General features: G+C 50.1%; 1 protein-coding gene across 1 annotated transcript in view; it reads left to right on the top strand.

Moving 5' to 3' along the window:
• Positions 1–13676, top strand: part of LOC122470913 (collagen alpha-1(I) chain-like) — a 67648-nt gene that overhangs the window by 46372 nt on the left and 7600 nt on the right. Inside the window, exon 5 of the mRNA XM_043559161.1 lies at positions 9698–9863. Within this exon, the coding sequence (XP_043415096.1) occupies positions 9698–9863 (166 nt within the window). The remainder of the gene's footprint in view (positions 1–9697; positions 9864–13676) is intronic.

Below are 13676 nucleotides of genomic sequence, written 5' to 3'. Positions count from 1 at the left end.
GAAAAAAGCAAACAGTGTCTTAGTGTTATTCTGAAAATCATTTTGATCTTGTTTTGTACGGGGTTTGGAACCCCCAAGAGTCTTCAGATCATGGTTTAAGTTAAGAACTGTTCGAAGACAGTAACTGGAAAGAACTGAAATTACTTTTTCTAAGAGTTTGGACAAATTGTTCAGGATCTCCTCACAAGTTAGGTTTTTTGCTTTTTGTTTTTGCCAGGGACTTGTGGCTGTTGGACTTATTTCAGCCTGTCAATGTCTAATTTGTAGGGATGGAATACCTTTCAGGGAGAGTAGCCAGGAAGGGCCCACTAGGCCCTGATGTCTCAAACCGGACAACTGCCCACTTTTATATTACCTGCCTGACCCTTGAAGGTGTTTGACTTCATGCCCCTTGCTAGAGGACAGTTTTGTTTAAGATGAACCAGGCCAGATGTTAGGCACTTAGCACGTTGTATGGGGAGTCTCACACCTGGTGTGAGTAAGGAAGCCATGTGAAGGACGTGTGTGGTTAAGCAGAATGTAGAGCATACTCTGAAAATTTCTGTGGGTGGGAGGAAGGGGAGCACGGATAGGGAAAAAAGAAAAAAGAAGGAAAGAGGTGGATACCACAGCACATCCAGCTTATGCTGAGCTAGGAAATTAGGGAAAAGAGGAGTCTTTAGAGAAAGGGATTTCTTTCTCATTCTATGGCCAATATTTATTCTGAGCATTTTCCCCAACGCAAGAAATGGTCTGAATAAAACCTGAAACCTTTTAATAGGCCATCCATCTGGATTATTTATTCTTCAACCGACATTTGGCTGTGTCCTGTGAGACTAGCATAATGCTATATGCTAGTCACTTGGTGAGCAAAATGGACCCGGTTCCTGCCTTCATGGAGCTCCTGTCTACATGGACATTAATCAACAGATGATAATTACAAATTGTGAGAAGCGTGTTGGGAGCAAGGATCTAAATCAGAGGGTGCGGAGCTCATGTGATTAGGAACTATTTCACTTGGGAGCATTACCAGGGAAATTAAGAGTATCCGGTGATCCAGAGAGGTGGGTAGTACAGACCCATTTTACAGACAGGTAGCTGGTGCTCAGGTAGATTAGGAAATGGTCTGAGGCCACACTGGTAGTGATAGGAATAGGATTTGAGCAGCGACCTGTGGGCCCACCCTGTGTTTAACTACCGTGTAATACTGCCGAGCCCCAGCCTGTGTTGGGGAGAGTTAGAAGTCAAGTAGAGTGTTTTGGGTTTTTTTTTTTTTTTTTTTTTTTTTTTTTATAGTTTATAGAGAATGTTTTCATGTTAAGGATGAGACCTTGGTCAGGCATTTGTGAAGAACCACATTTATCCTCTGGATTGGTGCTTCACAAGGTTTACCGCATGTTAGGGTCTCTGGGGGTAGGTAAGACTCCCTGGGGATCTTGCTAAAATGCAGTTTCTGACTAAGTAGGTCTGGGGTTGGGCCTGAGATTCTGCATTTCTGGTCAGCTCCCAGGTGAGGCTGACAATGCTGGTCTGTGGATCCCTTTTTGAAATCGGGTTTCTAGAGCCAATTTTCCTTTTCCACATACCCTTACTACATGTGGATCCCAGTCACTTCAGGCTTTGGAGAGGGAGAACTGAGGCGAGTGCAGATTGTTGGGGGCTGTGTGAAACGCGTTGTCAGTTAGGGTTGCTTGTGAACCGGCAGCAGAGAAGGGCTCTGGCTCATATAAGGTAAGAAGGGATTACAGAATTGAAGTCCAGGTGGAGGGGCCCGGTGGCTCTAGAGGGTCACGAGGGCGGAAGCTACTTGAACATCTGTTCCGGGCACCGTCAGCGGGCCGTGTGGAAGACCTCCACTCATCACTCCTCAGAGCGCTAGGAGAGAAAGTCTTGGGCGAGCTCAGGTCTGCTCCTTGCCCGTGACTACTGAATAGCGATGGGGAATCCCTGGGGACCGGGCTTTCACACTGGAAGGATGCAGCACCCGGCTTTAGTGCCACTTAAGAGGGAGAGGCGGCAACGGTGCAGTCTGGAAAGGGAGCGGCAGCTGGGAGGTGATGAAGTTACCACTGTTGCCCGCAAGTTCCTGGAGCTGCTCCCAGTTAGCGGTGTAAACCCTGTGCGTTCAGCAGGCGGGCAGATTGAGGAAAGAGAAAAGATGTTGAGCCCTGGCTCGTGCGTCGTCTTGTTTCATTTTCATAACAACCCTAAGAGATAGAAATATAAGTGTACGTGTCATTTCTCTTTCACATTTGAGGAAATTGAGTCTGAGACTTAGATAACTTGCTTAAAGTCCGACAGTAGAAAAGCTGCAAAGTGTGTATTTTGCAATAGAACACAAGTTGGCAGAAACTGCTGCTTCTTGGGGTAAGAGGTGGCTTTACGTGGGCCGAGCATTGTAAGGATTGGTGGAAGTTGGGGAGGATGCGTGTGGACGCAGGGAGCTGAGGTGCTTGGTGATTCGAGACCTCGGAGGTAGAATGCCCGCAGGAACAAATTGCTGTGTTGATGGTAGGTTTTTATGGGTTTTGATGTATGTAGAGGAAGAGTGGAATCTTTTTTCCTTTTAGAATATTTTCTGGTGATCAGGCCTTCAGGTTTAGACTGAAGCTCTTTCATGCTCTCAGCCCCCTGAGGCCACATGGTATTAAGGCTTGTCTACTGGGTGATTCCTTGACAGGGTTTATGTTGATTTAGGGACATGTCGAGATTGTAGTTGCGGTGGGAAGGGAAGTGGCGTGGCCAAGTGGACGGAGTCTTGTGTGCACTTAATGTGTGGCACCCCAGACTATTCCACTCCGTGGCACGCGGACAGGCAGGCTTTGTCTTGGTTGTGCAGGAATGAGCCTTGTTCTCTCACTGGCCAGGCACTGAGGAGAGGTTCCTGCGACCCGTTGGCCAGGGCAGAAGCTATGCTTCAAATATAAAGTCTTTCATGACTAAATTTTATCTTATTTCCAGATGGAGCATTCTTTTCCATCCCTGCCCACTTCCCTTTGATTTTGAGCCTTAAAATTTTATTCTGAGAAGTATTCTTTCCTATCATACACAAAACTGTAATTTGGTAGTGCTAAGAAAGGCATAAAGCTCTTCTTGAGGCCACAAAGCTCACAATAGATACAGGCTAAATTTAAACTCTGGTTGGTCTACCATGTAACCTTCACCACCGCTCCCACCAGGGTGTGTGTGTGTGTGTGTGTGTGTGTGTGTGTGTGTGTGTGTGTATCGTGCGTTGCGAGAGAGAGAGCAAGAGGGAATGGGAGTGGGAGCATGTGTGGGTTTGTGTGAGGGACTTTTGGTGGGAGGCGAAGACTGTATATACCATTTATGGATTTATTTCCTTTGGAAGTTGAAGCAAAGAGGGAACTGTTGGGAAGGAAAGGAAAAATTAAGATCTTTCTATGAAATATAATCTCTTGAGTAAAAGAATGTAAATGAGATATGCAACTTTTATTCTTAAGTGAGCAAAAGTGAAATGGCTCAGGTTTTTACAGAGTGGAAAGGGCTTGGATCCGTGTGAAATCAGCATGTCCCATTCAGCATCCCAAAAGAATAAATAAATGTCTGTTGTGTGTATTGTAGGTGGGGCCTGAAGAGATCAGTAGAGGGGGCCATGTTACTGAAAGCATTCCATGTCCTTCTCTTGTTAGTTGCCAGAGCTAGTAGTTTCCTAGGCTGCAGCTTCCTGTGGCTGTGACAGTGTGCCACAAACGGGGTGGCTTAAACGACAGAAATTTATTCTATTGTGGAAGCCAGAAGTCTGAAATCAAGGTGTCAGCAGGGTCGTACTCCCTCTGAAAGCTCTAGGGAAGAATCTCTTGTGTCTTCTAGCTTCTGGTGATTGCCAGCCGTCTTTGGCATTGCTTGGCTTGTGGACACATCTCTCTAATCTCTGTCCCCATCGCCACACTACTTTCTAGCCCCGTGTGCATGTGTCTGTCTGAATTTCCCTTTCCTTTCTATTATAAAGACACCAGTCATTGGACTCAGGGCCCACCGTGATCCAGTGTGACCTCATCTCAAGTAATTACGTCTGCAAAGGCCATATTTCCAAATAAGGTCACGCCCTGAGTTTGCAAGCGGACAAGGATTTTGAGAGACAGTATTCAGCCTAGTACACTTTCTCCTGCAAAGCTCTGGCTGTCCCAAGCTGACATTGATGAGTTCATGCTGGAATGAATGTCGGCACTTGGTGCTGCAATTAGAAGATGGGGATTTAGCTGTTGAGTTTTGATTGGGTTGCAGTGGAAGGGAGATTCTGACAGTGTGGGCTTCTGAGGCAGAAGATGTGTTGAGTGCAGTGAAGACTTGAAGTGAATCTTTACATGATTGTCGGAAGACAGCGTTCCCTGTTCCAGAAACTGGACAGCGTTTCCAGGAGGAGTGCTGAGGCCAGATTCACTTCCTACTAGAAATGCAGCTGCACAGCAGCCCACTTAGGCACTGATGTCCTCGTGGAACTTGGTGGTTCAACCCCCACTGGGGTCTTTACCATACTTCACCTCCTGTCTGTGCACAGACCCCATCCTTCTTTCACTCTTAGGAACTTTGGTGGTCTCCTGCCTTCCTGTTTTTCTTAAGATCGAGTTCTAGCTTTCTGGGAAGACCACTACTGCACAGGTGTCTTGCCACTGTGAAGGTTATGTTTTCTGAAGAATCAGTCCTAAAAAAAAAAAGTCCTTAGCATTTAAAGTGTTCCCGTGGCTTGCAAGACCCTGTTGATGCATGACTCCTGCTTTTGCCCTGTCTTCTCCTACGTGCTGAACTTCCACTTCTTCTTAAGGTTTGTCATCCTGAATATCTCTAGACACCAGCTGTCCCCTAGGCTGGGACCCTCTGCCCTCCTGCTCTTTGTGGCTAACTCAGTTTGTCCTTTGGATTTCCGTTTAGAAGGAGAGTCTCCTGGAGTCTTCCTGGTCATGCTGAGACTAGTTAGGAGGCCCCTTGTTCAGGCAGCTGTGTCTGCAGGTGTGAGCCTCTGTGATAGCCCTGGTCATGCAACACTGGACCTGTCCCCTTCCCCTCCTAGACTGTAAACCGCACGAATGCAGAAACCATGGCTATTCTGATCATCATAGGATCCTCTAGCGCTTAGCCCAGTGCCCGACAAATACCGGGGACAAGGTAAATGTTTGTGGAGCGCATGCCTGTGCACATGCACGCTCTGAGCCTATGTCTAGAGGTTCAGCGTCCAGGAGGGCTGCGTCAGCACTCGTCTTCTAGGCCTGCTTCTGGGTGGCGGGGCAGTCATCTACACAGAAGATACTAAACATGGAATGAGCCAGAACGTAATAGGGAACTGGGAACGTGAGGTTCTTCTTATAAAATACTTCCCAGTAATTAAGGGACCTAGAAGTTGCTTTGGATTTCACACTTACTAGTCTAGCGCATCATCATCTGAGCTCGTGCTCATCTTTGTTGAGTCTTCTCCAGACCTCCCGGACACAGTTGTCTACTCTGTAGACACGTCAGGAAGATTAATCACGTGGCTACTTCAACCCATTGCAGTTAGTGGTGGTTATTTTTGGGTGAGTGTGGAAGCATGGACATACCTTCTTGCCCATTCTTGTTTTTATCCTTCCCAGAAAGTGTGCCCTTGTCCCTTGGAGTGAAAAAACTGTAACCCACATGTTCTGACAGATCCGGTTCTAGATAGGAAGTTAGGTTGGTCTCTGCTGAAATAGATTTAACTGACAAATTAGAGTCAGCTACCAGAAAGTAGGATTATTTATATTTAATGCTTTGTAGGAAGTCTTGCAGCCATAAAACTGGAGAAAGACCTGTAGTACTTTCTGTATTTCTATGTAGTTTGGGTAATTCTATTTTCTCAAAAACCAGAAAAGAGGTAATTTTTACTTGACTTTATGACAGAGTAATTATGGAGTTATTTTTAAATGACTAGATTTCCTGAGCCAGCAGTCTGAATTTCAGAGAATACATTCGAGATGAAAAAACAAAAAAGGGCGTCCAGAGAGCAACGGTAGCAATGCGCCGTGAGCGGGCCCCGCTGGGACAGGGGACGGACGAGCCAGAGGTGTGCAGTGTGGGTGTGTGAGGTGTGCTGGTGGGAGAGGACGGAGCGCTCTGACTCAAGGCTCTCTGTTGCCTTGAGAAACGGGGGGCTCGGGAGCCTGTGCTGGAGGTGAGGGCGAGGTGGGCCGGAGGCCGTGGGTTGCCAGGTACTCCGGCAGCCTTCAAGGCTCAGTCGAAGTTGTTGACACGGAAACGTGGGTCACGATCTTCCCTGTCAACGCACAAAGGCCGAAGTTTGTATTGGGAGAGGTGACGGTCTCTTCCAGGTGGACAGCCACTTTGCCCTCTGACCGTCTCCGTCTGGCAAAACCCCAGTCCCGCGGACACTCGCCTGTTGGCCTTCACGCCGCGCCCGAGGGACGGGCCCCTCCCGTGTTCCCTCTGCTCGCTCCACGCAGCCGTTTCAGACCGTCTTGTGCAACCCCAAGCCCTCCAGCCCCCCATCTGCCCTCCCCTCCTCTGCACATGACCTTGCTTCCTGCCGGCCGGGACCTGGCAGCTTCCCACCCTCTCCCACGTCTTGCTGCCTCCCTCTGCTACAGTGGGTGGCTGGCCTCCCCCTCTCAGGCTGCCTTTCTGGGTCTCCGTGGGCCTTTCCAGGATGTCTTTTCCCCCATATTTTGCCTGTCCCTTTGAGTGGAATTCTTCCCATTTCTGTTTCTTTCCTGAACTTTTCCTGGAAGCATCACTACAGACAGCCCCCAACTGTAGGGGACAGCTTGATGAGTGTTCACAGCCCTGACATAAACACACCTGTGTAAACCAGAGACCGGCCTAGGCAGCCGTGTGGCCGGGACCCCCGAGCCCCTGTGCTCCTTTCCACGTGGAGCTCCTCTGCCCTCTCTGTTCCTGACGGCGTAGATTAACTTTGCCTGCATTGAACTCTGTGTGAATGGAGACATGCAGGATGTCCTCTTAATGTTGGCGGGTACTCCACTTCTCCCCAGGTGACCTCATTCCAGCCCCTGCTTCGGTGTTCATAGTTCACAAATTTGTATCTGATCAAGTGCTGCCGCCTTCTCTGAGTGCCAGTTTCTTTCATTCAGCTACTGTCCCCAACATCTGCTTTTCGATATTTTACAAATGTCAAAAATCGGAGTCCTGTTCTTCGTCTCCAAACCTAGGTTTTCTTAGAGTTTCCTGTCTTAATGGCTCCACCTCCACCTGGTTGTTTACACAGAAAACGGAGCGGTCGTCCTGGGCATCTCTTCTTCCCTCACGCATTTGTTCCGTCCACCAAGCCGCCTGATTTTTCTATCCTAAGTATGTCTTAAAAACATCCACTTCGTTTTATCTCCACCGCTGCTTTGGTGCAGGTTACCATTCTTTGTAACCCAGCCTCCCAAGGTGACCTCTGACATGTTGGCCGCCCGGGTTCTCCTGTTCTCCTGCTTTCCTCTCACCTGTTGACTCTACTTTAGTCACAGTTGTCTATTTAAAAATGCAAGTGATGGGGGCGCCTGGGTGGCTCAGTCGGTTAAGCATCTGACTTGGGCTCGGGTCATGGTCTCACGGTTCATGGGTTCGAGCCCCGTGTCGGGCTCTGTGCTGACAGTTTGGAGCCTGGAGCCTGCTTGGGATTCCGTGTCTCCTTCTCTCTCTACCCCTCCCCTGCTCGCACTCTGTCTCACTCTCTCTCTCAAAAATAAATAAATGTAAAAAAAAAAAAAAGTTTTTTTAAACTGCAAGCGATGTTCCCACTTTAAAATATACAAAAACTAACTACCACTTCAGTGGCTTTCCGTTGCCCTTAGAGTAAAGATCAAGCCCCACGACTTCAGCGCCATCTCCCCTTTCTCACCATGCACAGTGACCCCTCTGGGCCCCTTTTCTCTCCTAGATGCCTTGCTCCCTCCCATGGTCTGTTGCGGATGCTGTGCCTTCAGGTTGAGTGTCTCCTGTAGATCTGAGCTCCAACTCTTGCTTCTTCAGGGCAGTCTTCCCCGACCCTCCTGACCAGGTCGGCCCCACTGCCCTTGGAGTCATGGGCTCCCCGAGCGCCACCCAGGGCTGCTTCGTAGCACTTAGCATAGTTTGGGTTTTACGTTTCTTGTGGACATCTTTGATGATGTCTGTTTCCCCATGAGATGGTCATTTCCGCACAGGGAGAGACTAGGTGTGTTTGTGTTGAGGGCACACATGCTCAGTAAACATCTGTTGCTTGGTGACCTGTGGAAGACAGAGACAGAAGGAGTCTTAGATGTCCTCTAAATTCACTGGTTCTCTGCTGTTCTTGTTGGTTGGAGCTGGCATTTAAGAGGCAGGGAGGGGAAGACAGCAAACAAGGAAATGCATCCCTACATACACAGACTAACTGGGGCGGTTGTCCACGAGGGAAAGTGAGAAAACCCAGCGGAATGATGTGCTGCAGGGTAGGAGGCGAATCAGTCTAAATTGGTTAATGGAGCCGCCCTCTGAGAAGGCCCCGCCGACGCTCTCACTGCTGAGAAGATGCCAGCTCGCGGGGGATCAGGGAGACGCGTGGGCAGGGGAGTGTTTGAGGTGCTGAGGGGGATCAGGCTGGGTGAGTTTGAAGACTGGAAAGGGGACGAGTGAGGTGGTGTGTGGTGTGCAAGAGGATGTGGTGGTGAGACCGGGTGTCCCCCGTGTGTGTGCCCCGGTGAAAGGAGCATGCATTTTAAAGAGCAGTGGGAGGGTTAAGGTCGAAGCAGGGGCGTGGCACGATCTTATTTACCTTTTTAAAAGGTTGGGTTGACGCCTTGTGGAGGCGCAAGAGCGAAGCCGAGAGGTGGCGGATTGAGCAGCTAGGGGCTTCATCTGAGCCGGGCCCGGGTGGTTGTCGTGGCTGCGGAGACAGGCTGGGCAGGTAGACAGAAGTCATGGAGGGAGGCAGGTTTGGCGAAGAGGAAGTCAGGCGGGCTCCCTGCGTGGATGCTTCTTGGACGGAAGAGTCAGGAGGGAGCAGGCTGAGGGCTTGGGTTTGGGGACACTTTCTGTGATGTAGTCCTGGGCTGGAGGTAAGACTTGGGAGTTGACATCAAGATGGTATCTTAGGCCGTGTGACTGGGTGAGATTACTTGGAGAGGGGTTATAGATCTGGAAAAGAAGGGGGGCCCCCGTTGGAGCCCCGAGGCACCCCAACATTTAGAAGTCCAGCAGAAGAGGAGTGTCCAGCAAAGGAAACACGGAGTGGCTCATGAGGGAGCAGGGTGGCTGACAAGGAGGGGACATTAGTGCAGGCCACGGACAGGAGGTATGTCGTGGTCCCGTCTGGTGGACGAGGACAGTGCCCGTTGAAGGTCACAACAGCCTGGATAAGAGTGGTTTTCAGTGAGGGTAGAGACAGACGCCTGACGGAGAGAATGTGACGCACGAAGCTCTCGGGGAGTTTTGCGGTGCAGGAGAGCAGGTACTTGGGCGGATAGGTGGGGCGGGGCTGTGGGATCCAAAGAAGTCTGTTTGAGGAAGGAGGGTGCAGAGAACATGTTTGTATGGGACGGACCAGCAAGTGGGACAGAACTGTTGATGACACGGAGAGTCATTGCAGGATTTGATTTTGAGGAGGCCTCGGAAGTGCTGACGGGGCACACGTGGCAGGACTGGCCCGTGAGGAGCAGGAAGGAGGAGGAAGGAGGCAGAGCGCACAGGTGTAGATGCGGCCTGTGGGAGAGTGAGGACGCTGTCGTCACGTTGTTCCTGTTTTCTCAATACGTTACCTTGGCAGGTTACCAGCCCCGAGAGAGGGAGGTGGAGGGGATCCAGGAGATTCGAGGAGAAAGGAGGACACTGGGGACGTTGCTGTCGTGACTGCAAAGCGGCAACTGAAAATCCTGGAAAGCGTATACCGAAGGCTTTCAGAAGAATTTGTGGAGGCCTGGTGCCCACCCGAGGTTTGTCATCGTGAATTCAGGAAAGCCTGGCGTCATTCGGCTGCTTTGGGTGCCCGTATGGATAGGTGGAGAATTGGATTTAAGTAAGGTCGGGGTGTTATTAAAATGGTGTGACAGGGAGAAGGTGACAAGAGAGTTAACGGTGAGCGAGGAAGAGGCGTTCTCCCGATGGACGGAAGTGGAGTGAGCGGGTGACAGGAGAAGAGGAAAGGTTATCGCTTGTGAGTCTGCGGGCGAAAGGCTGCTGGAGTCGGAGCCGGCAGGGGACGAAGCACCAGGCGGCCAGAGGGTGGCTTGCTGTTGAACAGACTTTGGAGACGGTGCAGTTACTGGTGATGACAGAAACGAGGTACGGCCTCGGAACCGTGATGGAGGAGGAGGGTGGCCGGTGAGGGGGTGGGGCTGCAGAGTCTGCGCCAGGAAAGGAAGTGGGAGAAAAAGGCAGACAGGGTCTCGTTAGCGGGACAGAAAACGATTAAAAGCAGACTGGAGGTCCCGTGGGAACAAAGGAAAGGTTCCGTCAGATTAGCAGAGTCAGAAAGCTGGAAGGGCAGGGTGTTGTGGTCACATGATAGGGTTTCACTGAAGACACGTCAGCCTCTGTCACCGCATTTGTGTCCTAGGTCCCCATCCGTGTAGTGATGTGCCCGAGTTTGCCTGGCTCCGTGATGCCTGTGCAGGCAAAGTTTCTTTAGCTCTGTGATTCAGAGTGCTGGTTGCCGGTGTGTATCTTTCTCCTGAATCTCTTTCCACCTTCACTACAGGGATCTCCTGGGCAGAGGCTTACCGCTTTTCTTTCTGTTACGGAAAATTTCAGATAAACTCAAAAGTAGAGGAAGTAACAAAATGTACTTCTGTGTACCCTTCATCCAGGTTCAAAACCTATCGTCCTACGTCGCTATTCTTGCTTTATGTACTCCTTTGTGTCTTTGTTCGCATGAGAAGCCGGTTTATCCACTGAGTTAGGTTCTGCGGGCGACTCCAGGTCCACGTGAGTATTGGCATCTTACCGAGCAGTTGCGCAGCCTGCATTTCAGAAAGGAAGAAAGTACGTCCTACAGATGTGTGTCCTTGAGTCTCCAAAGCATGCTCTTTTACATCATGGCTGACTGAGAGCATACAAAATGTCTTTTTGTGATAGGCCAGTACACCTGCATCATCCTGATTATCTTCAAAGGAAATAGATGCAAAATCACGTTAGGTGACTTACTCGCCTGGTGTTCTAAGACTAAGTGGAAACACACTTCTAAATCCCTTTCATTCCTTTGGTGGGACTTTGTTCGCACAGCATCTGCCCTGCATCTTCTATCCCCAGTCTTTTGAAAGGCATTACTGTCCTGTCCCTACATCAAACCTTCTTCTCCCTCAGCAGCCCCCACCTCTCGTCTGTCGTCGGTGCCAGCAAGACATGGTCCCCGGTCTCCCTGGGTGTGGTCTTGTGTCCAATGGCATGCCCTTCCGCAAGCCTGTTTCTTCACAGGTCTGGCTGGGAGGATTCAGTGGCTCTGCAGTGGTTTTCTCTTCTCTGTCAGTGGTGCCAGGCCTGGGACGGGTGCCTTTGTACTTCCTGTATCACAGTCCATCTCCGTCAGAATCGCGCCGCGAAGCATTTCGCAGCATCTGGCTTCACGCCTGTGCACTAAGCCTGATGTCGAGGCGTTTGGCTTCTTATTCCTGTAGGAGTGTAACTGGATTTTTCTCCCCTGCTGAATCAGGGTGATTAGTCTTGATCTTATGTCTAGATTATACTGAGTGTGATCCAGCTTTCTGGAACATCGGTCACAGTTTCCCGACCTCCCCCTCCGTGGTTGGCATTCTTCTGATACCTCCGTCGTCCCAGCACAGCGGGCCCCCGTGGGAGGCCGTCTCTCCACGTGTTGTACTCCTCAGCATCTCCGTTCTCCAGCACCTGCCCTGTGAAGACAGGGTCCTTCTGCTCTGAGTTCCTGGTTTGCAACTGTAGGATCATTTAAACAAGAAATTCATGAAAAACTAGTGTACTTTTTTCCCAGGCAAAATCGTATTTTTTGGTTGACCGTGTAAAAGAGCAATATATGTAAAAAGTACGTGCAAAAGTGTGTTTAATCAGGTTTTCAAAATCCACATCCACGCCTCCTAGCACAGCATCCTGAGCACCTTCTAGGGTCGAGAGGCTCTTATGTGTACGTTCTGCATCAGACTCTGGCTCAAGTTTTGGAGGGAAATCGGTGTCCTTGCTCTGTTCGGACTCTTGATGTTTGTACCCTGCAGGTGTGTGTGACCAGAGGGGCCCCTTCCCCAACGAGCGTGTCTGCCTGCAAGGAACATGAAGGCCAGGGCGGGGGCCCAGTGTGTCTTCCACAGCTTCCAGACTGTGGTGGAGTTTTAGCGTTGCCTCTTGGTCTGGGATGGAGAGTGCTTGTCCTGAGCAGCCCTCAGAGGGGCCATAGCCCTGATCTCCTAGCTGTGAATCCCGCGCCTCCACCTCCAGGTGGCCCTTCCCGGGCCAGCACCCAGAGACTCTTTTTTAACCTCTGGCGTCTCAAGCATCGGGTGTTGGCTTGCTGATCCCTCATTTTTAGCGGTACTGAGAGGTCAGTGCTGATTTGGGTGTTGCTTGGTGTCACAATGTTTAGATGAGGCAAAGATTTCAGTGGATAGAGGGAGGGCCCTTTTTCACGGAAGGTGGGGGTTGGGGGCACATGGGCTAAATTGAAGCAGTTTTTCTCTCAGTTCTCAGCTGAACTCTAACTTCCTGTTTGAGCAGTTCTTGCCCACTGTAGGTTGAATCCCCAGACTGCTGGGGGCACTCCTGAGGTCTCATGTGGAGAGACTGAATGTTGCCCTGGGCAGTGTCAGGTGACCTCAGGGCAAGGCTCCTTCCTCCTGGGGTCGGAAAGGTGGTCCCGCAGTCCTGTCGGCTGTCCCCTTCAGCACTCTTACGGGACGGGACGTTGGATATGAGACGTGTCTTAAGTGAGAGAATCTTGGGAGCCTGTGATTTGGGATCTGTAGGATTTTTTTAGCCCGTATTTGCTATCTTGCTTTCTAGTCTCCTTCGTATGTACAGATGCAGTGGGGCAGGTGGTGGTTAGGAAAGTTTATGGCGAGGAGGCTTTTTGTGTTGTTTGTCCTTCTGTTCATTGGTTCGTCACATGGAAGATTGGCTGGAGTTCTTCTTGCTTTATCTTTTTTTCTCTTTTTCCTGAAGAATGTAGCTAGCCCTGCCCCCGCCCCACATGGTAAGACTTGCAGGTATGTCTAAGCATTTCTGCCTGGAGAGAGGGGTGCCTGATTCCTCCTCGAGGGAAACTCTGGTGGAGTTCAGGCAGGAATTTCATGTGCCTGAGCTTTGGTGTGGAGATTCCGCCTTCTGAGCAGTTAGTTCTGACGGGCGTCCCGACCCTCACTACTTCTGTTTCCAAGTCAGGAGAGCCACACGGTGTCCAGGCCAGCCGGTGAGGGACAGAGGGCAGGGTGTGGCAGTGTGCCTTGTCTTCCTGCCCTGAAGCCACGGACGCCTCTCTCTCGGGGTACATGCGGTACTACGCACATTTTCTCACGCTCAGGGTTGGTTGGGGAAGTCAGCTATTCGGGGGAATCATATTTGTTTAGTTGTTTCTGGTTCTGGGATTGGTTTGTTGCTGCAGCAGGAGCAGGAAAAGAATGTCTTCTCTGCATTAACTGATTTTTTGTCATAAAAATTTTCAAATACACGGGTATAACATTGTACTTATCATTTATCCATCATCATGTATCCATTACCTAGATTCAACAGTTACAGTGATTTTGGCACATATGCCTTATCTGTCCTTTTTTTTTTTTTTTTTAACA

The sequence above is a fragment of the Prionailurus bengalensis genome, chromosome D3 (genome assembly GCF_016509475.1).
Source record: "Prionailurus bengalensis isolate Pbe53 chromosome D3, Fcat_Pben_1.1_paternal_pri, whole genome shotgun sequence".
Taxonomy (NCBI): domain Eukaryota; kingdom Metazoa; phylum Chordata; class Mammalia; order Carnivora; family Felidae; genus Prionailurus; species Prionailurus bengalensis.
Note: the sequence above shows the minus strand (reverse complement) of the source record. Positions and strands in the feature narration are given on the sequence as shown.